A 24829-nucleotide genomic window follows, 5' to 3' on the forward strand; every position below is an offset into this window, starting at 1 on the left:
GCTTGGAGACTAACTTACTATAAATAGTAAGTGTCTAGAAACCTTGTCAAAGCAGCACCGATTGGCCTGAAACTGAAAACACCTAGGCCAAAATACCTCAGGATCCCACCAATGTCCTTGTTAGCCTTCGGGATCGTGTCAGAATAGGCTAACGACACCCCATATCATGTTGCGCTAAAAAGGGGACATTACAGTCCGCCCCCCTTGAAATTGCTTGTCCTCAAGCAAATTCACTCCTGAATGTTGCAATACCTGTTCATTCTCCCATGTAGCATCCTCATCTGGCAGGTCTCTCCATTTCACCAAGTATTCCTTAACGATTCTGTTCCTGAGTGTCCTTTCCCTGACATCCAGAATAGCTTCGGGTACTAACACAAGCTTCCCCTCCTCATCCAAAGGGGGTAAATCTGCAGAAGGCACTACACTTTGACCAATGGCTTTCTTAAGCCTAGACACATGAAACACATTGTGCACCCGACTGCCCTCTGGAAGCTCAAGCTCATAGGCGACTTCACCCACTCTGCGAATCACCCTATAGGGACCATAAAATCTAGGCTTCAATTTTTCAGCTCCGCTCTTCTTGAGTGATGACTGTCTATATGGTTGTAGCTTCAAGTAAACCATATCCCCTACCTCGAAACTGCGCTCTATTCGATGCTGATCAGCGTACAATTTCTGTTGATTCTGGGCCTGTTGTATATTCTCCTTGAGCACTTTCAGGATGTCCTGACTATCCTGCAATAAGTTTTTGGCTTTGGGCACTCTGCTGTCCCCCAAAACTAAATCCATGAAGCTAGGTGCGTCATAACCATAGAGTGCCATGAAAGGAGTCATCTTGATGGACATATGATAAGTGGTGTTATAACAATACTCTCCCATATGCAACCATCTGACCCAAGCCTTTTGTTGTGCAGTTACATAGTTCCTCAAATATCCCTCCACCCATTTATTCACAATCTCTGTTTGCCCATCTGTCTGCGGATGATAACTAGTACTAGGTGTAAGATCTGTACCACACAACCTAAACAACTCCTGCCAAAAAACACTCATAAACTTACTATCCCGATCACTGACAATGAATCTGGGCAACCCATGTAACCTGAATATCTCTCTAAAGAAAAGATCTGCCACCTGTGCTGCTGTGTAAATGGACGGAATAGCAAAGAAGTGAGCGAACTTCGTCAAGCGGTCCACCACCACATAGATGCAATCCCTTCCCTGCACTCGTGGTAAACCAGTGATGAAGTCCATCGAAATACTTTCCCATTTCCTATCTGGAATGGGCAAGGGTTGTAATAAACCTGCAGGAAATGTGTGCTCTCCCTTATTCTGTTGACAAACCGCACACTCCCTGACATACCTCTGAACATCATTCTTGAGCCCTCTCCATGTGAACCGCTCTCGGATCTGCCTGTAGGTCTTGAAAATCCCCGGATGCCCAGCTGTGGGTGCATCATGAAATGCCTTAAGTATCACCTCTCTCAAATGTGATGACGGAATCAAATAAACCCTGTCCTGAACTCTGATCAATCCATCTATCACCTCATAGCGATCATCCTGTATAGTACCTGAAATCAATCCAGAAGCCCAAGCATCTCCGACATACTCTGCTATAATCTGATCTCTCCAATCTCCTGAAATCTCTGCCAGGGCACATAAGTGAGGTCTCCGAGATAAGGCATCAGCCACCACGTTTTTCTTACCTTTGACAAACTCTATGTCAAAGTCATAAGCCTGCAATTTAGTAACCCATTTCTGTTGTCGGTCATTAAGATCGCGCTGGTTCATGAAATATTTAATACTGTTGTGATCAGTTTTGATCACAAAACGCCCACCTACCAAATATGATCGGAATTTGGCCAATGCATGCATTATGGCCAACATCTCCCTGTCATAGATAGAATAGCTCCTCTCAACACCTCGGAGCTTCCTACTCTCGAATGCAATGGGATGTTTCTCCTGCATCAATACTGCCCCTATCCCATCACCTGAAGCATCACACTGAAGTTCAAATGGCTTCGTGAAATCTGGTAGAGCTAAAACCGGACAAGATGACATCACTTGTTTGAAGTGGTCAAAACATCGTTGTGCTGCTTCTGTCCATACGAAGGCTCCCTTTTTAGTGAGGTCTGTCAAAGGTGCTGCCGTCTGTGAAAACCCCTTAACAAACCTCCTGTAAAACCCGCATAAACCAAAGAACCCCTTAAGCTGTGTGAGGTTCGTGGGAGTAGGCCAATCTACTATAGCTCTAATCTTTTCAGGGTCTACTTGAACTCCATCTGCACTAATAATATGCCCAAGGTATAGTAATTCTGTCATACCAAACTCACACTTAGACTCCTTGGCATATAAAGACTCTCTCTCTAAGATAGATAATACCTCCTCCAGATGCTGTGAATGTTCCTCCCAGGTCTTACTGAAGACCAAGATGTCATCAAAGAAGATCAAAACAAATCTCCTCAACTGCTCCCTGAATACCTGGTTCATACAACTCTGAAATGTAGCGGGTGCATTGGTTAGTCCAAACGGCATAACCATAAACTCAAAGTGGCCATAGTGGCATCGGAAGGCTGTTTTCTCAATGTCCTCTGCTCTCATCCTGATCTGATGGTATCCGGATCGCAAATCAATTTTGGTGAAGAAACATGCCCCATGCAACTCATCAATCAGCTCATCAATCCTAGGAATGGGATACCTATTTTTTATTGTTTTCTTATTCAATGCCCTATAATCGATGCACATGCGCATTGTCCCATCCTTCTTCTTTACCAGAACTACAGCTGAAGCAAAGGGGCTTTTGCTAGGCCTGATGTGCCCCATTTCCAACAATTCCTTAATTGCCTTCTCTATCTCATCTTTATGTTTCTTAGGATGACGATAGGGAGTGATCATCACTGGTTTGGCTCCCTCCTCGAGCTCAATAACATGCTCTGCACCCCTGTCAGGAGGAACCCCATGCGGGATATCACTGAATACCTTGGCATGTCTGTCAAGAATCTCTTGTATATCTGGTGGATGACTCTTCACTCGAGGCTCTGGTGAAGTTGGCATAACTAAGCACTCTGTTGCCCACTCTATGTCATTATGTCGAAAAAGTTTCTCCATTCTCCTCAAAGAGACTACCCTGCAACTCCCATCTGAAAGTCCCCTGAGTACAACAGTCCTACCCTCATGCTGAAACCTCATTTCCAACTTCGCTAGGTTGAAAGTGAACTCAACCAGCGATGCCATCCATGTCATACCGAGGATGACGTCGTAATCTCCCATGTCCACAACATAGAAATCATCCTCCAACTCATAGCCATCTCCAAATCTAATGTGAAGATTTGAAACCTTCTGAGTACATAATAGCTTTTGGCCATTAGCCACCATGACTCTAAAACCATCATGCTCCTCTGTCTGTAAACCTCTCCTGGCTACCAACTGTGTATCTATAAAGTTATGTGTAGCCCCAGTGTCAATGAGAGATATCACTTTCTGCCCCTGGATAGTACCCCTGACCTTAAACGTGATTGCCTTTTGGGCCCCTGTCAAGCGTGCCAACGATCTATCATCCTTAGGAATGCTGCTCTCCTCTATCGTGTTACCCTCATCTGAATCGGAGTGCTGATCCTCCCCCTCTGACTCTGACTCCTCTGCTGAAAAATACTCCATTTGATTTGCCTTAGCCTTGAGAGGGCATTTATGAGATAAGTCCCAAGGCTCTCTACACTGGAAGCATAGTTTCTTCTTTCGTAGTTCATTCAAGGTTTCACTGTCTAGTCCTTTTGATCCTTCTTTGGGTTTGTTATACTCTTTTTGAAATGGTTTTTTGTCTTTGTCCTTGCGGTAGGGAGAATCTGTTGAATGGTATTTTCCTTTGTATACCGAAGGGGCTAAATCTCGTGCCTTTTTAGTTGCTTCTGCTAAGGTGAGTGGATCATGTCCCTTCACCCAACCACGTAACGGATCAGCAAGCCCATCACAAAATAACACCACCAATCTCCTAGGAGAGATATCAGTAACAAGTACAGACAAACGCTGAAACTCAGCGATGTAAGCATCCACTGAACCTGACTGTTTTAACTGTGCTAGCTCCTTGAAATGTAACTCGGGATCCCTAGTGTCAAATCTCTCGATCAATCTTTCTGTGAATTCCTCATAGGATGTAATCTGATTATGCCCCAGAGTCACCATGCCATGATGCCACCATTCATGCGCAACACCGTCCAAATGCATAGCCGCATACTTGATAGCCTCATCCTCAGGCATAGGATTTAGCTGCAAGTATGTATCTATCTTCTGCACCCAAGCTCGTGCAGTCATCTTCCCTGAAGCATCATAATAAGGCAAGGAAAGTTTTCCAACTTTCTTTCTTAGCTCAAAATTCTGATTCCTCCCTCCTGCTCTAGGCATATGTCTCATCCTCAAGTCCATATAATCTCTGAGGGAAATATCTGCCTGAAACTCGGGTCCACTGGCCTCCCAGTCCCTCCTGAACTGACCCTGTAACTCAGTAATCTGCGGTTCATTCACTGGTTGAACCGGATCCCTAGGTGGGAAGGTGGGTAGAAGAGGTCTCGAGCTCGCTGTTCGAGCTGGGCGTGCAACGTGTCTAAAGTTATCCGCCTCATTTCCATTGTTGCCATGTCCATTATTACCATTAATATTATTCTCAGGGCCATTGTTGTTGTCACGACCTCCATTATTATCATCTCCCCTAATGTTATCGTTTCCCCCATTGTTATTGTTTCCATTGTTGGCATCACCTGGATTAATATTGATGCCCATCTGTCTAGCCATAAGCTGCAACATCATGTCCATTCGCCTATTCTGCTCCTGCTGCATACGCTGCCCCTGCTCTAACGTACCCAGCAACTGTCTGAACATCACCTCCCCCTGATCTGGAACGATATTCCTCTCATCTCGGTCACCCATACTGCTGTCCTGATCAAAGAATATTTCCTCTATGTCTGTATGACTGGATTCTATGTCCACCTGCACGGATGAACTAGACTGCTCACTCTGACTATCCGGATTTCTATTTTGTCTGGCCCTGGTATTGCGAAAATTATAATGCCCCTGTCGCATGCTCAATCATACATTCTGGACCTGTTTTATTTCTGCAATATGTTTTGGTGAAAGTTTCCCACAAGATGGCAGAATCTTCTGCTCTGATACCACTGTAATGGACACCCCCTGTTCGGTACTAAATTTATGTCCTTTCTACTTAGTGTAATTTTGTCAAACAGTTGGTGTGCAAGCTGACTACTGGATTTTTTTGGTTCTTGATTTGCTAGAGGATAAATTTGGTAAACTGGTATTTATTGTAAAGCTTTCAAGTTTATTCAATATAAAAATAACCAGACATATCAAATGCCAAAAGCAAGAGGATTAATGCTGATGATATTTATTTAATTCCAACTCCAAGCATACAAATCAGATTTGAAGAATATTACAGACCATATGATAATAAACAAATTCAAACCTGGACTCCACAAGTATAGAACCTGCTGAAAACACTGTTCACGCACTGTAGCTGCACTATTCACGGCACTGTAGCATTTTTACTATTCACGCAGCACTGTAGCAAAACACTGTTCACGCGGTACTGTAGCAAAAACACTGTTCACGCGGTACTGTAGCAAATCACTATTCACGCGGTACTGTAGCAAAAACACTATTCACGCGGTACTGTAGCAAAAACACTATTTTCAAATCTGCACTTTCAAACCCCTGTAAAAACATCATGCGAGAGCACCAAATGAAGCCCAATGTGTTTCCTGAATGAAAACACCATTAATCCTCCTGACTGTGTCTTTCAACAGCGAAGAGAATGCTAGCAAAGAGGGATTCCGTCCTCCAAGCCCAATAATCAGATTTCTACGAAATCCAACAGCATCACATTAATTCATCCCAGCATATCCCAAAAGAGAGCTCTCAACCTCCATTTATATCTTCTTCCTGGATGCAAACACTTCATTTTCTCAATGTGGGATAATACATTTTAGAATAAAATATTATTTCCCACAATATACACATTAAAGGGAACTTTTAATATTTTAAACATTACTTTATATTCCCAACCTTATAATATAACGATAAAGTTAAATATTTAATTTAACTTTACACTTTATCGTTAAATATTAAAACCTTGTTGATAATCTCTTTAAATCATTGTCGCCTTCAAATATTTTCTACTGATAATTATGCCAACCAGGGAAACACTAAAAATTCCAAGTCACTGCTTGGAGACTAACTTACTATAAATAGTAAGTGTCTAGAAACCTTGTCAAAGCAGCACCGATTGGCCTGAAACTGAAAACACCTAGGCCAAAATACCTCAGGATCCCACCAATGTCCTTGTTAGCCTTCGGGATCGTGTCAGAATAGGCTAACGACACCCCATATCATGTTGCGCTAAAAAGGGGACATTACACTTGCTTCTCCTTCTTCTGGTCTTGCCTCCAAAGTGAATGTCATTGATACATTCTGCTCCTTCAACTTTTGATGTTGTACATCCACCCATCTGCGAGTGCAGGATAAAACAGGAGCCATCAAAGCTCTCAAGTCTAAAACCTCGAGCTCATTCCAATCTATCTTCACTTCTTTGTCTTCTTTCTCATAAGACGACTGGAGGTATCTACCATTATCCTGGGCTTGATCGGCTACTCTATAAACTTTGCATTTCCTGATGAGATCTAAGGGTAGCCTGGAATGCATCTTTCTTTTAACCTCTAAATCACCTGGGAGATTCATCCAAAAGTCCTCCACCTGAAACTCATGCTTGTACTTCTTACCGACTGTCTCCTCCATATAAACATGAGGATCAAAATTCTCTCGCAAGGCAAAGGATGCAAATGAGTATAAAGATAATTCCTTCTCTGCATCTTCCGCGGCTTGAGTATTAGGACACACCTCAACTGAGTTCCCTAGTATGATGGGCACGAGAATCCCATTTCCATGCTTGTGTCTGGATGCCTTCGCATAAGTTGCAAATTGTCTAGTCACCTCAAGTAGTACTATCCTATCTGTTGGATATCTTGGCAACATGTAAGGAGGTGAAGGACACAAAGGACACCCATGAACTCTGATGTATGTGAACTTTTGAAACTGGATGAACCATGCGCCTGTTGTGACGTTTTCACACATCGCCCAATTGCAAATGGGGACCCCCTCTTTTTGCTCGTTTTTCGCTCGCCTTTCGCTTTGCTTTTTAGGGTTTTGTTAGTCAGTCAATTGTCTGGATTTAGGGTCAAGCCTTAGGGTTTTAATTGCCGTCTTTCAGGCCAGAATCCAGTCAATTTTGAGAGCTTTTTGATCTTCTTTGTAGGATGCAATTTTGAATCAAATGAATTCGCCAGAGTGGTCTATTTTCAATTGGAATTTTTGAGTGCTGAGCTTAAATTTGTCTAAGTGTTGAAGATGAAATGTGAATTTTTGTCCAATTGAGTAATTTTGACCAAATTTTGAGTTTTTTGATTTTGATCCCGGGCATGGGGAATGATTTGTTTTTGCCTTGTGAAGTGATTAAATGTGCGAAATCATGATATTTTGGCCTGTAGGAGCAAAATCGCTCCTGTCCCTCAGTGAAGGACCGGAGCTCGTTTTCAAATATCTTACCGTCCCTGCAGAGTCAAGATGAATTTCGAATTGCAAGTGATAAAGAATGGCGTGATCTTTCCGTTGAATATAAATTGAAGAATTTCACGAACACGGAAGTACCTCCAGGAAGCAAAATCGCTCCTGTCCCTCAGTGAAGGACCGGAGCTACAAATCAAATATTGCTTTGTCCTTGCAGGATTTTGACGACTTAACAATTTGAAGATGTCCGAGGAGATATGTTTTATCAAATGAATATAACTTGAAGTGTCGACATGAAGGAGAGTGGTCCAGAATGCCAAAATCGCTCCTGTCCCTCTTCAAGGGACCAGGGCGAAGTACATTGTAGCTCCCGTCCCTCTCCCAGGGACCAGAGCGATATTCTTCATAGGGCATGTTCTGGACGAAAATCAAGCAAGTTATAAGTTTGAAGGCAAGAAACAGGGTGAAATGAACTCATTGAAGATAAATTGAAGATTACCAAATGTCAACAAAAGACCTAAATGCCTAAGTTCGCTCCTGTCCCTCTCCAAGGGACCAGAGCGATTTTTGTCTAAGACAAATTTCTTGCTAAGTTACAATCAAACCCAAGGCATGGATGAATGGAAGGACGCATTATGAACCCGTTGAATATAAATTTGGAAGCTAGCAAAGTGAAGTGAAGCATACAAAGCCAAGATCGCTCCTGTCCCTCTCCAAGGGACCAGGGCGATATGATGATTATATTGCCGTCCCTCCAAATTCAAGACACTCCAAGGCGAAGAACAAGGTGGCAAGGACGTCTTAAGGCATCTTCGTCAAGCACAAAGCATCAAAGGTCATCAACATTGAAAGATTTGCACTAAAATATCTCAGTTCGCTCCTGTCCCTCAGGAAGGGACCAGAGCGAAATTTGCATAAAGGCATAAAATTTGAAAGTTTATCAAGCATCAAGTGATCACGAAGGATCAAGGAACTTTATTTTGCACGATGATAGCGATGACAAGTTGAACGAGGCAATGACAAGCTCAAAATCATGAAGTTCGCTCCTGTCCCTCAGGAAGGGACCAGAGCGATGTTGAATATATTGGCCAACTCATGCAAGGTTTACGTAAGGTCAAAGTTTTGCAAGGTCTTAGAGGGTCTATGGTGTCTTTTGAAGACGATACACAAAGATTTTGAACGTAAAATGATCATCAAATTGAACATGGAGACCATATCACTCCTGTCCCTCTCCAAGGGACCAGGGCGATTTGTATGGGATCCTTCATTTTCCTTCAAGTACATGTCAAGGCAAGTTCACGCGAGATCAAGGACGTCCTTTAAAAAGCAATGAACGAGGAACCAAGGTTGAAAGATAACGCATTTTGGCTAGAGCTTCAAGATCGCTCCTGTCCCTCTCCAAGGGACAAGGGCGATGATCCTTCCAAATTCCTAAATGCCATATAGAATTCAAGAAAAACAAGCGTGGGGTAAAGAAACAATATTGTTTTTCGCCTTACAATGAAGATTTGAGATCAAAGATGCAAGGCCAAGGAGAAAATACAAGGATCGCTCCTGTCCCTCTCCAAGGGACCAGGGCGATAATGGTTATAAGAGACATTCATTCACACATGCAAGTCAATCTAACTCAAAGGACCCAGCTAAAATGGCGATTTGGACGTAAGGATGAAGACCTTGGACGTAAAAATTGCAAGAATCATGACCAAATTGATGGATCGCTCTTGTCCCTCAGTCAGGGACCAGGGCGATGAGGTATGTATTTCCCATCTTCAAAATTTTTGGCGCTAAATAAACATTTTTAATTTATTTTAAATGCTAAGTTCGAAGGGTTTTCAAAATTTAATTAAATGGCATTTAAAAATAACGCATAACATTTATTAATTAATTTTGCCTATTAAAAATCGAAAAAATTAATTATAAAGGCATAAAGTTAATTAATTATAAAAACAAATTGAGCGCTTGGGTTTATTTTACAAAAGTCGGCCTTGGTTTTTATTAAAATGGCTTTTAATTGTCTTTGTTTTCACCAAGTCGGCCTAAGGTAATGCATGAGGAAAGTGCTTATAAAAGGAGGTGTTTATTTCATTTTTAAATCATTATTCAAGCATCCTCTTTCATATGCGACTTGGAGTATACAAAGGAAGTGCGAAATTATCATTCAAGAGAAGGAGCGAATTTCAAAGGGAAGGTACAAGCATTATCAAAGGAGTTTGAGTTTCAAGTTAGGCGAACTTGCCAAGGACATTGAAGAGCACATCAAAGATTCCAAGGGTGGCGAATTAATAAAGAGGACGTTCCTTATCCTTGAAGATCACGTCAAAAACTTGAAAGGTGGCGAAATTGCTATTTTGAAGGGAGATCACGTTGAAGACCATCTAATTTTGATTTTGCCTAGGCAAATTCCTTGTTTTGCATTTTAGAGTTAGGCTCTCAAGAGAGGTATGGCGATATGGATTTATTGTAGCTTAAATTTTGAAATTTTGAAATTTTGAATCCTTAGCTCAATCTTTTTTAGGAAATGATTAATAAAGGACTTATCATTAAGTTTCCTAAAATTTGCTCTCTATCTATGTTATATATTGCAAAATCACGTTTCTAATTTTGAAATGTTGTGTAGGCATCAAATGGAGATCTCATCAAGGAAAATCAAGCCGGATCAAGGACGGTCTTCGCCAGGACGGTCTTCGACAGGACGATCAAGTAAGGACATGGGCAACCTCTTTCAATCCAACGTTCCAAGGCGAGGTACATCATCATCTTGTAAATCAAGGACAAAAGGAGTTAGAACAAGAGTTAATTAAAGATAGCCTCTCAACGACATCAAATTGAATATCTAGCAAGCTACAAGTGTCAGATGAGGTGGCATCCCAGTCATCACTCCTCCAGTCAGTGTGGTCCACCTCAGCATGTCCAGATTCAATGTACCTAACTCATGGAAGGTGGCACAAACTCCGATGTACCTACCCCGGCTATCCATTGGTCGATTTTTCTAGAGAGGACATGTGTCCAAGCAATACAATTTTGTCATTGGTCAAGCATTAAATGTTATGTAATGGTTGTAACAAACCCTAATTAGGGTTTTCATTGTTGAATCTTGGCCATTGATCTTGAATTGATCTAAGCCATCAAATTGTATTGTGGGCACTATATAAGCCCAGACATTTCATTTGTAAAGGCTAATTAGCAATAAATGAGCAATTATTAGAGAGAGTTGTAAATAATAGAAAGCAGTTAGTAGTTAGAAATTGATAGAATAGTAATTAGAGTAGAATAGGAGGACAAGGCAAGAAATTGTTGCCATTGATTGTAAACAAACTCCATTTTCATTGAAGTAATGGTGAAGTGTGTCGTTTCTTGCAATTTGCATGGTTTCTTGTTGAGTCTTCAATCCTAGATGGTAGATGATTAGATGAATGGAGGAAATGTGATTAATTGATGGTGGAATTCGTATATCCATACTACTAGTAGTTTGTTGATTGCAGACTCGCCTTGTGTAGTCAACTGGAATCGTTCAGCTTAAGCTCAATTTCAATTTGTCGCCTCTTCATTGATATGCATCAACTTGGATGGTATCTATGCCTGCGGTGATGATTTGAACATCATAAAGCTCCCTTAGAAGATCGCACTAGTCTTGTGTAGATGTTCCATTGATGTCAAAACAAGATCTAGTTAGAGTTTCATCAAAAATCAAGTCATTGCTCCTACATTCTTAGTATTAGGATTAGATCCTCTCTTCGCCCTCACCCCTTTTCCATTTTTTCAAATCTAAGTTAGTAAGAGCCTGTGTCCAGCAAAGCAGATCGGAAGTTCAATCATCACATGTAAGTCCCCTTGTGATCCCAGCAAATCACATCATACCACTGGAGCTTGTCCACACGTAGAGACCCTACATAAAAGAACCTTGGAGTCTTCCTAACTGATCCTTTATGCGAATCTTCAGCAGTTAGAGGCTATTTTCTCAAGAGAGGATAAGATGCCTTTGGGTATTTTATTCTGTGTATGATCGTGTACAAAATACACGTCAACAGCGCCATACTTCTTCACAAGCTCTTGTGCATCCAGAGACAGTCGATTGTGAATCCCACCTTGCAATATCCTGGTGATGTTCATCGTGAAGGTGTCATTGACTAACTTGTAGTCACTTCTAGGCGGATGATGCAAATGAACATAAGAATCACAATCTCTTATTTCTCCGGGTCCTCTTCCAATCACTCCTCTGTGAGGTAGCCCTGCATACTCGAAACTCCTGATCAAGGCATATATAACATATGAGCTCATGTGGAATGATTTGGTGGGTCTTAGCCTTCTCAACTGTACGTCCAGGCAATTGCTAATGATTTTGGCCCAATGGAGCATTCTTTTTCCTTGGACTATCAGTTGTATGAAGAAGAACATCCACTTTTCGAAGGAGGAGGCTTGAGAAGCACCTGTAACTCGATTGAGCAAAGTTATCAAGTCTCTGTATTCCTCTTGAAAGTCGATCCTATGTGGTGTATTAGGAATCTTGTTCAGGCGAGGCCAACTTTTGAGCGACCAATTCTTATTGATGAAGTTCAAACAAGACTCAGGATCATCTTCATAGATCGACCTTGCTCCTTCCAAGCTTTTGTAGATCATGTCTTTATGGTCCGGAAGATGAAGAGCTTCGCCTATAGCTTCCTCTGAAAGGTAGGCTAAGATGTTCCCGTCTTTGGTTACAATCGTCCTTGACTGTGAGTCATAGTGGCGGGCACACTCGATCATCAACTCATGACACTTGACTGTGGGAGGAAAACTTGCAGCCTTGATGATGCCACTCTCAATTATCCTTCTTGCAACAGGGGATGGCTTGCCAATATAGGGGACCTCTCGAAACTTCTTCACATTGAAGTTTCCTAAGTTGGTGTCTCCGACATTATTCCACTTGGACATGATCCTGGTCTCCAATTCGTCGCTCCTCTGATCTTCCTTGATGAGAGCCTGCCGACTAGTAGATCCTCCGGCTTTGGGGGTCGTCATTTGATGCCTACACAAAAATTTAAAATTAGTCTTTAAGTATCATACCTTAAAGCATAGCATTTGAGACCTTCCAAGGGAATAATTCAAAACATTAATTTGAAAAGGACATGATTGCCCAAATTAATTATGAATGAAAATTGGATTTTCAAGTCTTAGACTAAAAAAAAAAAAATGCTATGAAAATCAATACAAGTCTTGAATAAGAGCTTGAAACAATTTGATTCTTCATACCTTCTCCTTTGAAAGCCTAACTATGAACCTTGAAAAATGAAGAAAGAAGATCAGACTTTGCTGGATAAGGATTGAATTGTGGTCTTCTTTTGGATGAACTACACCTCAATTAGCCTTCAAAAAGCTTCGCCTTCCACTAGCTTCTCAAAATTTAGCGAATTCTGGAAATTTAGCCTCCAACTTGGTAAGAAATTCGCCTCCAATCTGCTAGATTTCGCTCCTCCAATCTGCCTCTCAAAATCGCATTTAGAACAATGAATGAATGAATGATTTGCATTTTGAAACAATAGTCCTCTCTTATATAGGGCGCTCACCCTAATTAACTATGAGGCCGACCTAGTTTTTTAGTAATAAAACAAATAAAGTTCCCCTTAGGAAAAGGCCGACTTGCTTGTAAAAGCAAACAAATGCATTTTGAGCGCTCACCTATATTTTTTAAATTTTTAAATTGATTTTAAGGCCTCCAAGGTGGATTTTATATTTATTTTAAGGCTTAAATATTAATTAATTAAATGGTAAAGGCCTTAATTCATGTGAATTTGATCTAGCTTCCCCAAATGTCTTGAATTTGGCAAATTTGGTGAAAATTTAGGAATAGCAAGGTTTGATCAAGGCTTAATGAAGGCTCTTTGCTTCTTAGGCACTGAAATATCCAAAGTGATGAAGGCCTAAATTCATTCAAAACTTGATTGAATTCTCATCTAGGCTAGTTTGCTTTATGAATCAAAATCTTCACAACCTAGGTTTGCCATCACAAATTTGCATTTTGCCTTCAACTTAGCCTAAACAAGGTGAATAATAGGTGTTTTCAAGAATTTCGCCCTGGACCCTTTGGAAGGGTCAGGAGCGATTTTTCAAATCAGGTCCTGAGTACCTTGTTTTAGACTCCAAAATCTCCCAGAAGGCGAGCTTATGTTTGTTTTGACCTAATCAAAGTCTTGCATTTCAAACTTTTATCATTTCACATGAGAAAATTAGGTGAAAATGTAAATTTCGCCCTGGACCCTTTGGAAGGGTTAGGAGCGATTTTTGCTTATTAGGTCAAAATTCACCTTAATTTGATCGTTGACCCCCTCCAAGGCAATCTCCAGGGTTCATTCATCTCCATTACTGGGTTAGCTCATCAAAACATTGAAGGAAATATTGCATTTTTGGGAATTTCACCTTGGACCCTCTGGAAGGGTTAGGAGCGAAATTCTCTCCTAAGCTCAAAATTCTCATTTTTGAAGGTCCAAAACCTCTTCAAGGCATTCCAAATAGGTTCTTTCCTTGTAGTCCAGGCTTAGTCTCACTCAAATTCAGGAGAAAAAGGTGATTTTAGGGTTTTTCGCCCTGGACCCTCTGGAAGGGTCAGGAGCAATTTTTCTTGTTTAGGCTTACTCCTTCATCATTTTGTCTTGAATCCACCCCTCACGGCTAGGCAATGGTCTTCTTCATTCACTCCATCCAAGCTTGGTTTATTCCTGCAAGGCAAAATAGGGGATTTTGAGATTTTCGCCTTGGACCCTTTGGAAGGGTCAGGAGCGATTTTTAGGTTGTAGGGCAATTCCTTCATCCTTTCATCTTCAAATCATTTCCAAGGTATGGAACATCACGCCTCACTCTCATCCAAGTCATGAATAGCAAAATCTTGTCTTTAATTTGCAGAAAAAGGGAGAATTTGGAAATTTCGCTCTGGACCCTCTGGAATGGTCAAGAGCGATTTTTCCTCTTGGCTTCAAAATTTTCATCCTTAGCAATCCAATTCCACTTCAAGGCAATTCAAAAGTCCTCTCAAACCCATGTCTAAGCTTGGTCTAGTCCAATCTTTGGAAGAAAAGATAGGTTTTAGGTTTTTTGCCTTGGACCCTCTGGAAGGGTCAGGAGCGAAAATCATGTTCTAGGCTTGATTGCTTCTTCTTGACAATTTCAATTATCTTCAAAATGTAAAACACTCTTCCTCACACCCATTCAAGCCATAAAAACTAAAAAGTTGCTTTGACCTTGCAAGGAAATAGGTGCTTTTAGGAATTTCGCTTTGGACCCTGTGGAAGGGTTGAGAGCGAAATTCACCATTTGGCTCAATTCCTTCACTTTTTGATGATTTCTTGCAACCTCAATTCACTCCCAGGGGTAATTCTTTCTATGCTTGACCTTATCCCATACTTGGCTTAACAAAATTTGATAGCAAAAGGTGGTTTTAAGGAAATTCGCTCTGGACCCTCTGGAAGGGTCAGGAGCGAAAATTACAATCTTGACCCAAAATCTTCATTTCTTCACCTTAAAACTTCTTTGCCAAGTGGGATTTCATGTTTCATCATGCTAGGAATAAAGTCTCATGTCCAAGAAAGGCCAAAAATGTGTTTACAAGGAATTTCGCTCTAGACGCTTTGGAAGGGTCAGGAGCGATTTTGCCTTTCCTGGCCAGAATCCTTCATTTTCTTCATTTCTAAACATGCCCAAGGTTTTCATCCTGTTCATTCTTCCTTTCACCATGCCTTTGACACTTCAATTTGACCAAACTAAGCAAGAAATGTCTCCTATAGAGATTTTCGCCCTGGACCCTCTGGAAGGGTTAGGAGCGATTTTTAGGTTTTAGGGTTATTCCATCATCCTTTCAAGTTGAATTCACCTCTCAAAGGAAGAAAACACTATTCCTCTCTCATCCATGCCATAAAAACCAAAACTTGACTTGACTTTGCAAGAAAATAGGTGATTGAGGAATTTTCGCCTTGGACCCTTTGGAAGGGTCAGGAGCGATTTTCCTCCTTTTGGGCAAAATCCTTCATTTTTTCAATTTGAAACTTCTTCAGGAGGCAAAAACAAGCTATTCTTCTTCCATTCATGTTAAAAACTTGACCTTCTTCATTGCAAAATAAGAGCCTTTTGGGAATTTCACCCTGGACCCTTTGGAAGGGTCAGGAGCGAAATTTCCCTTCTTGTCCAAAAATCTTTCATTTTGCAAGCTTCAAAATCTTCAAAGGTACCAAATGATGTCCAATCTTCATTCCAAGAGACCTTGCACATGAGAACTTAGCCAAAGTTAAGAAGAAATAAGCTCTAACAAGATTTTCGCTCTGGACCCTCTGGAAGGGTCAGGAGTGAAATTCACCATTCCAGGCCAAATTGCTCAGTCTTCAAATTTCAAACCACCTCACAATGCAAAATTAGATCATTTTCTAGGCTAGGAACAAGATTGCAAGTCTATCCAAGGCAACAAATAGTGTTTAGGATAAAATTCGCTCTGGACCCTTTGGAAGGGTTAGGAGCGAAAATCATCCTTTCAGGCATCATCTTGCTCTTCAAAAAAAACAATCAAATCCATCTTTAGGCAAGAACACATCAATTCACCTCCAAACATGCCCCAGAAAGCATCATTCAGTCAAAAATGAGAGGAAAAGGAGGTCTACAAGGATTTTCGCCCTGGACCCTCTGGAAAGGTCAGGAGTGATTTTGACATTTCCAGGCTATATGTTACCTTGATTCGCTTCATCTTCCATCAAACTTAGTCAAACCATCTCCTTTTTCTCACTGGCTCTGCTAGACAGGGAAACAAACAGGACCTTGACAAGAAAAAACTCTCTTTCAATCCAGACCTGACCTGAGACCTATTCTCCCTGTTCCTTGATCTAACCAACTTGACTCTTTTGAAAAATATGCTTCATTCTGGCAATCTTGAGGCTTCAGGCAGACGACTAACAATCTCCCTAAACGAGACTAGACTTAGCTTGAAAAAAACCCTAAAACGAGCTTCCAAGGTTTAGCCCTAATCTAGCCAGCCCAGGCAGACCACTCACTCACTCAAAACCCTAAAAGCAGAGAGAAAAACAAGCAAAGAGAAAGCAAACCCTAAGGCAAAAGAGGGGGTCCCCATTCCAATGGGGCGATGTGTGAAATGGTCACAACACAGAGCAATTCCCAAATTCACTAGTTTCAAAATGATCAAAGATGTTATCAATTAGGTTTTCATCTCCTTATAACTCCTTTCCCTTTGCAAGTCGAACCCTAAAGAATAATAAAGCTTGCGCTTTATAATTAAAGTGATACTTTCCCAATTATAGAAAAATATCACTTTATTGCGAATAAATAGCTTCAAGCATCCAAAAAGACTCCGGGAGGTGAGAATCATGTAGCAAAGTTCAAGACCTTTCCAACGAGCTATAACACATAGGCATATCAAACCAGATGAAGCCAAAAACCCCTTATTACTCCGAAATGGCTATATACATAGCCTTATTTTAATTTATTTAATCGTTAACTTAGGAAATATTTAAATATATTAAAATATTTCCATAGATCCAATAATAGCCCAAAATAACCAACCAAACATGAATCTAACTTCGTCACCTGTCTGTGACTGATGTCAGACAAGATGGGCCAACTGGCAGTTCCATCCCTAAAATATAGGGATACTCCTAGAAACTAGGAAACACACCCAATCTTCCTGAAATTGAAACCATGGTATGGTCCCGTGGAACCTCAAATATGGAAACTGCCACAACCTCCTAAAAAGTAGGGATTCACCCTAAAAAGTAGGAACCTCTCTCCAAACACCTGTAATTGCTCAAAAGGATCCTGCTCTACTCCTTGGTCCCCTAGGTGGTCATTCAGTCAACTTCCAGTTCTCCCTAAAAAATAAGAACTGTCGTCTGAAGGTCCAAAATGGCTCATAGAGCCCCTGCAAAGCTCCATGACCCTCAAAATGAGTCCCCTAACCATGTCATTGACCTACGGGAACTTGAATGGTAGGTCAACCCCTGCTCATCTCATGTCACCTGGAAAAGGGGACATTACTGAGAAATCTTGTTAGAACAAATAAGATAATCCTCAAATAATATATTTAACACTTCCCAAGATACAGCGAGTCTACTCCAATTGAATTTTATAGCATTTAACACATAAACGCCACAATAAAATGCATGTATTAAATCAAATAGAGAGACGCAAGAAATGATAGTTTGTGGAATATGCAAATTACCATTAGAGTACACGGATAATGAATGATAGGCAAAACATTAGGTTAAGATTGAATTTATCTCGTTGTTACCATTATACATAAAGTGGAGCATAAGGTAAAAGACCTGTTGGTACAGAATTAAAGGATCCATTATAGTGGGTCCACTACAGTGGTTTTCTTAGTGGCGAATATTTGCCAATTGGCTAACAGTTGAAATTTGGAAATCAAAATTGGGCTAATAATTCAAGCTTTAAGGAGACCTAAATTGTCATATTTTAAAATTTTTTTATATGTCTTATTTAAATCGTCAAGGCAATGTTTTATTAAACATTTTATCTCATAACTTTGTCACAATATTCAATACATGATTAGATCAGATTGGCTAAATTTTACAAGCTATTGTAGGAGTCTAAATTGATTTGCCAATTACATATCACAATTATTAGTTTCTTTAGGGCCATATCATCAATCTTTAGTTGCCATTTAAAATATAATCTAATGATCCTCGTTGTTTCCTGTGAGGTAAAATGTACCCTTGATTTGTAATGCTGAAATGTACATAGGGTTTTGAATATCGTTCTAATAAAATCTGACAGGGAGAATTCACAGTTAGGTCTGGAAGAAATCAGAATACAGATCTGCACACCAATACTGTCCAAAGTAACTGTTTATTGTTAACACCATACAAAGTACACCGAAAATTAACAGTTCAAACTTATTGCAAATGTAATATAGATGATAGTGTTTCAGACTAAACAAAGATCTGAGCAATCTATGTACAGACTTATCACAATGGCTACTTGCAACCTGGTTAATTACTGATCCCCAGGAGTTCAGATTTGACACAGCTTGCAAATGAACATTGCTGACAGCAGTACCAACACACAATGGAGTAAATTTGCCCTAGGAAGGAAATCTGAGGCATGAAGCCCTCGACTGATGCTTTTTAATTTGCTGATCTCCTTTTTCTTTGGTCTGGTAACATTTGCTAGTGACCAATCTTTTGTAGTATAGCTTCTCTTCTAGGATCTGACCTAATTTCTGAAATCTCCTTCCAGCACCTTGAGACAACACCAATCCAAGTGCCTGCACTGGAAAAGCCCAGACTGATCACTGACCTGCAAAATAAATGCAAATTGGACACCTGTAGATCTGCCTAGGTTGACTGGTAAATGACTTGCTCAGATAGGGTTTTCGTCTTCCCTGGAGCTTCCTAAACTTAGGGTTTCGTCCCAGCCAGGATACTTGCAAAGTAGTAGATTTTCAATGCAAAAACTGATCCTTCAAATAGGCAAGTTTCCCTATTCTTATACCCATTGGATGAGGCACAGCAGATCGGCCCCAAAATTCAAATGTCTGGAATGTTGGCTCCAAAAAGAAGGAATATTATTATTTATTAAAATAATTAGTATTATTATTATTGTTTATTACATAATTAATATTATAGTGTTTAAAAAAACTTTTATCATAAAATATAACAGAATTGCTATGCCTGAATGGAGGGGACATTACAGTTCCCCCTTCCCAAATATTGCTTGTCCTCAAGAAATGAAATCTCTGGAAACTAACCACTTCATGCCAAGACAGCCTGATAGGAATTCATGCTTGTTAACTATGGGCATAGCTCCTGTAGATTCAAGAATTAAACTGTCCTCTTTATTCACTAATCCTGGCTTCTCCTTGGCCTTCCAGATATCTTGAAAGTGTTCTACTTTGATTTGCAGCTCTTGTTTATCATCAAAAATATTTAAATATCCTCAACATTCAAGCCGGCTTTAGTTTCAGTACCATTTTGGTTCAAGGAAACACAGAATCTTTTTTATATTTTGTTTTGCACATACACCACCATTTCCAAAACCCAAAGTCCCTTTATCATCTACCACTGCTTTAGTTTCATTTTCAGTTTGATCCAACCAATCTCGGGCTCTATTTTCATTTTTCCTTGAATGCACTCCAGCATGCCCAGTATAACAATTTCTTTCATCAAAAACTTTGTGAGATATCTGACATTCATATTTCCCATTTATCAAAATTGTGCCATCTGCAATTTTGCTTTATCAGCAACGGCCTTCTCCCTAATGTGGTGTATGCTCAAATGACCCAGATCAAAAAAAGGAGATTAAGGCAAACAAAAACTCCTTGATTGTGAAAAACCAGGTATCAGTATTCCACACTGGGTCTTGATCTGGTACAATCTGTAAGGTGACCAAGAAGAAACCAGTCTCTAGCAAAGAAAGTGAAGGTGAAGCAAAGTTGCTCAAAATTAAAACCATCCACTTTAATAATTTTTCATAAGAGGGTCTTTTACCCTAATAATCACAAATCAATAATCCCTTGCCTTGTCACCTTCAATAAAATTGAGACAATCTTCATCTGTGATCAGATTGAACATGTTCTTACTGAAAGACAATGGAACATCACCCAAGAATAAGAAATCAGGGAAAACCTACTGTTTTGAAATTTTGGAGGATTTGGGAGCTGCATTAGAAGGGGAAGGGTTTAACTTTTCCATCTACTTGGTAATCTCAATCCAACCTCTTCACTGCCAGCCTTTGGGGAAGAAAGAGACTCCCACTGTCTCACTACCATTACATGAGGAAGTTCAGGATTATTTTGCAGAATTTTTGATTTAGATAAATGAAAAAAAAAAAAGCTAGGAATTGCATGTGCATTTTTTGTGAAACCTAGCAACTACCAGAACATTGTTACCCAAATCAGTCTTTGTTGCATTGAGAGCTGAGGATTTAGAGAGGCCTAGAAAAGCATGATGCAATGGTTGTTTGCCATTCCAGGATTTTGAAGCTTGAACAAAGCCTTTAGTACCTATAGCAGATCTGGTGAGCAGAAGTATTTGCCTGTTTTGGAGTATTAATTGCCCAATCTTCATTCTCTTTTCCATCAGCTGGTCCTACCCTCACCACTCCCCTGCTGCTGCTCACTCTTATTGTCTCATTATTTAGTATCTAATTTCAACCAGGCTTATTTTTATCATATTAAAATATGAAGCAAAATAAATTAGAATTAGACTGAGGACAATTTGTTAATTGATAATGTTATGAATTCCTTTTCCTTGAGTTCTTATTTTTCTTCTAATTGTTAGAGTTTATAATACATACTATAATTTTAATGGTGATGGAATAGATGAGAAGCACTATATTCATTTAGTTGCTTAGAATTAGTCGTTTGAGTTTTTCACTTTTTAATATACACTACTTTCATTTAGTTGCTTAGAATTAGTCGTTTCAGTGTTTCAATTTCTAATATACATAGGAAAATTTCTTGGTTGCAGACTGAACTGTGCAAGCAATCAACTTACGTCCCTCCCAATCAGTCTTGGCAAGTGCATAGAGCTAACAGAACTTAAGGTACTTTTTGTCAATTAGATCCACTTTAGAAGCATCATCTGTCGCAAGGATTCATTCAAGACTGTGCTGATCATGAAAAGTTACTGTCCAAAATTCATCATCTTACTTTCAGCTTTTAGCCTTTAAGACTTTTGTAGCTGTTTAAGTATAAAAGGTTTTATTTGGTATGCAATGAAATCCATGCCAAGTTTTATAGCTGTAGGTTAACTATAATGCCCGAAAATTGAGGTATCCAATTTTTTGTTGTTATTTACTAGAAGTTGAGTTTGAGCTGTAGGCATAGACTTGTAGAGAGTGAAAGATGTGGGAAGCTTCATTTAGAATTGATTTCGAGTACCACCGCAAGATAAGGGCTATGACTTCCTTGATTAAGTGCAAAGAGGTAGGGAAGAACTCCAATGTGAATAGGAACGCTGCTCGTGCTTCCTTTTGAGGAGCCCATGTTTAAGTAGCAAAGAGGCCAATAATAGAATTGGAGCCACCAAACCTTTTCATATCAAAATTCAAATAAAGAAAACACATTTTCACACTGTTTTGATTCTTGCGCACAAGCAAACCTGATTTTCAAGAAGTAGACAAACCAGGTGGTAGGATATGATTACCCTCATTTTTATTTGTCTGGCAGGGTGAAGCAAGGAGTAGAGATGGAGAATTCATACAAAATTAAGTTTGAGATAAATGAATAGTTTGTTGTTGAGGTAAAGTGGATGTTGTGCACTGTGCTGTTTTTGGCAGCCCATATGGAAATCCAAGAGATGCTATTTTATGAGAAGAACCTGCTACTACTTCCTGGTCAAGGAGGGTGGAAAACTTCATTGTCAATTCATATGATGGTAAATTCAAGCTCTCCTTGATTATTTTTTTATCAAACTGAAACTTTGATTATTGCTAGTACGAAGTTTGTTTTATTTGTTTAGGACAAGGATTTCATTCCATCACTATCAATTTCTAGAAACCACCCTTGTTGCAAAGATTTGGTTCAGCATCTCCCCAAGGATGAAGACCCTCTCCGATTACCTAGAATTGGAGGACAGAAAACTTATATTTCATTTTGTTGGCTTCATTTGGAATTGGGCTCATAATGGAATTTTCAAGTTTTACAAGTTTCAACAGATTCAGAAGAAAAAAATCAGGCCATCTTACCAAGTAATAATGAATGAGGCCAACATAGAAAGTCATCAACAACCATTGCCGCACCACTATCACCGTTGAAAAATCATTACATTGCTCAAAGTCAATCTTTTTGACCTTTAAAAAATTAGAACACATCGTATTTGTTTATGAACAAAAAAAATGATCTTGCTTATGAATAAGCAATAATGAGTTGTTTATAGACATTCACTTTTTTTTTCAAAACTACAATATATGATTTTTCAATTGTAAAAAATAGTAATTACCAATTAATATTTACGAGACTCAGACTCAGCTTAGACTCAGCAAGCATGACATGGACTCGGACTTGGGACTTGGCAAATATTTGACAAAGTGAAAAAGCCAAGAAATTTAGAGATTTTTAAGGATTTAAAACTTGCTTCATGCATCCGTTATTAAATAAAATAAAATTTGATCACATACACAGGTACAAATTGTGTTGGTGTTGGAAATAAGCCACACCCGGACCGACGATGGACTGGTCCAAGAGGGGCCAGTAGCTCAGTGGTAGAGCACTCCAGCAACGTATGGAAGGTCCTAGGTTCGAGTCCTAGCTGGTCCATGTCTCAACATGGTATCAGAGCCAGGTCCAGGCTAGGAGCCCCAAGCCACACCCCAAGCACACGAGAGCTGTGGCTTAAGGGGGGGTGTTGGTGTTGGAAATAAGCCACGCCCGGACTGATGATGGACTGGTCCAAGAGGGGCCAGTAGCTCAGTGGTAGAGCACTCTAGCAGCGTATGGAAGGTCCTAGGTTCAAGTCCTAGTTGGTCCATGTCTCAACAAATTGATCACATAAGTATAAATGCAAACTGTAGATGAAGGAAATAGCACACTTAGATATAAAAATATTGTCAAATGTATACAAAACTCATGTAATATGAAATCCATGACATCAAAAGTTCCAAACAAACATCAAAACAATAACTCAAAGTCTATGGCTTAGAGGAGCCTACATCCTTCATATGAAGGTGTCTACGGTAGGTCTCGGATGATGCAGTAGCCGTAATCTTTGCCAGTGACTCTGTGCCACCACACCAACATCAATTGTGCATGTGTCTGCTTGTGCTCTATCCTCTATAGCCTCAGCCTCTCTATTTGCTTCGTTGACTCGATCAAGGTCCTCATCAATAAAGATAGGATCTTTAGCCTCAGTGATCCACTGAGATTGTGGATTGACCTTCTTTAGCATGATGGGGCTAGAGTCAGTGCCCAAAATCTGTTCATGGCTAAGACAAAGGTTGTAATGAACATAGACTAGATCAATCAACCTCTCCATGGATAGTCTATTGCACCTCTTGGAGTGTATGTGCTCAAACATGCTCCAATTGTGCTCACAACCCGAAGCACTGTTTGATTGGTTCAATATGTGAATAGCAATCCTATGAAGATTTGGTGCATTAGCACCAAACATTTCCCACAATCTACCTGAGAAGAGAGAAAGAAAAAAAATCAATCTTATTATTCAACTTTATGTTTCAACATTTAATCATAATATAAAAAGAGGAAAATTTTATTATTTTTTAAACTTAAGTTATGCCCTTAAATATATTTTTACTTGGTTGAGAAATATATTTCGACTTTCTTTGCACATTAGATGAGAAAAGAGCTCTCCTTGTGCATGCGTAAAGGTCTCTAGCTTGTGGACTATTTGTGTGGTATCACTAGGCTACATTCGCTCTATCATTGAATAGGGTCCATCCAAAACCTCCTCATTCGCCTTGAAATTAGGGCAATATTGGAATGTTGGATTGAGGAAATAAGCAGTTGCATGGAGGGTCTTGTGAAGCCACCATCTCCTATCAATGATTTCGCAAATGGGAGGATACTTACCTTCAACTCCCTCATAAACAGATCTAATGGCTTTCTTGGCCCTAACCATGCCCTCATATATGTAGTACATTGTGTGCTTCTCCCCATTAGCAACTCGTAGGAGAACTACCAAGGGCTCAATGAACTGCAATTATTGTGAAACATTAACTTAAGTAATGTTAACGGAAATAAGCAAATAAAAGAAAAATACTAGGATACCGATTCTTTGCAATAATCTCTGGGTCCGGGTTCTAATTCTACCCCAGTCCTGGTCCGAGCCTAATTCCACTTGGGTTCCTCTGAAAGATCCCTGATGGATCTCTTTTACCAATCTGCTGTAATTTTTATTTATTTAAATTGATTTTTCCTGCTTATTAATATTTTCTTTCAGAAATAGACAGAGGTTGCAGAAGGGTTGAATTTTTTTTGTATTTTGATGATTTTTCAACAAGTAAATAATGAAGTACAAGTACATGAACAAAGTACTGAAAATGAAGTTCATATACAGCCAAAACAAATTCGATTCAGGGCAGATTTCTGGATATAAAATCAAATATTTGACCAGATGAAGATTTCCAATAATTTCAGGAAGATTACAATCAGGAATAATTCCAACCTGGATGCTGGAAGAGTAACATAACTAGGAATGAAGTTGTGGCAAGATTCCAGCCCTCCAAGTGCTGCACGTGGGAAGGAAAGTGGCTGCCAGGTACAGCCGTACGGCTGCCAAGTACACCCAACTGGTTAGAAACCCCAAACCCCACGCTGAACTCT

General features: G+C 39.8%; 1 protein-coding gene across 1 annotated transcript in view; it reads left to right on the forward strand.

Moving 5' to 3' along the window:
- LOC131067432 (plant intracellular Ras-group-related LRR protein 6) overlaps nt 1-24829 on the forward strand; it is a 170858-nt gene that overhangs the window by 36874 nt on the left and 109155 nt on the right. The window contains exon 5 of the mRNA XM_058002438.2: nt 21018-21093. Within this exon, the coding sequence (XP_057858421.1) occupies nt 21018-21093 (76 nt within the window). The remainder of the gene's footprint in view (nt 1-21017; nt 21094-24829) is intronic.

The sequence above is a fragment of the Cryptomeria japonica genome, chromosome 9 (genome assembly GCF_030272615.1).
Source record: "Cryptomeria japonica chromosome 9, Sugi_1.0, whole genome shotgun sequence".
Taxonomy (NCBI): domain Eukaryota; kingdom Viridiplantae; phylum Streptophyta; class Pinopsida; order Cupressales; family Cupressaceae; genus Cryptomeria; species Cryptomeria japonica.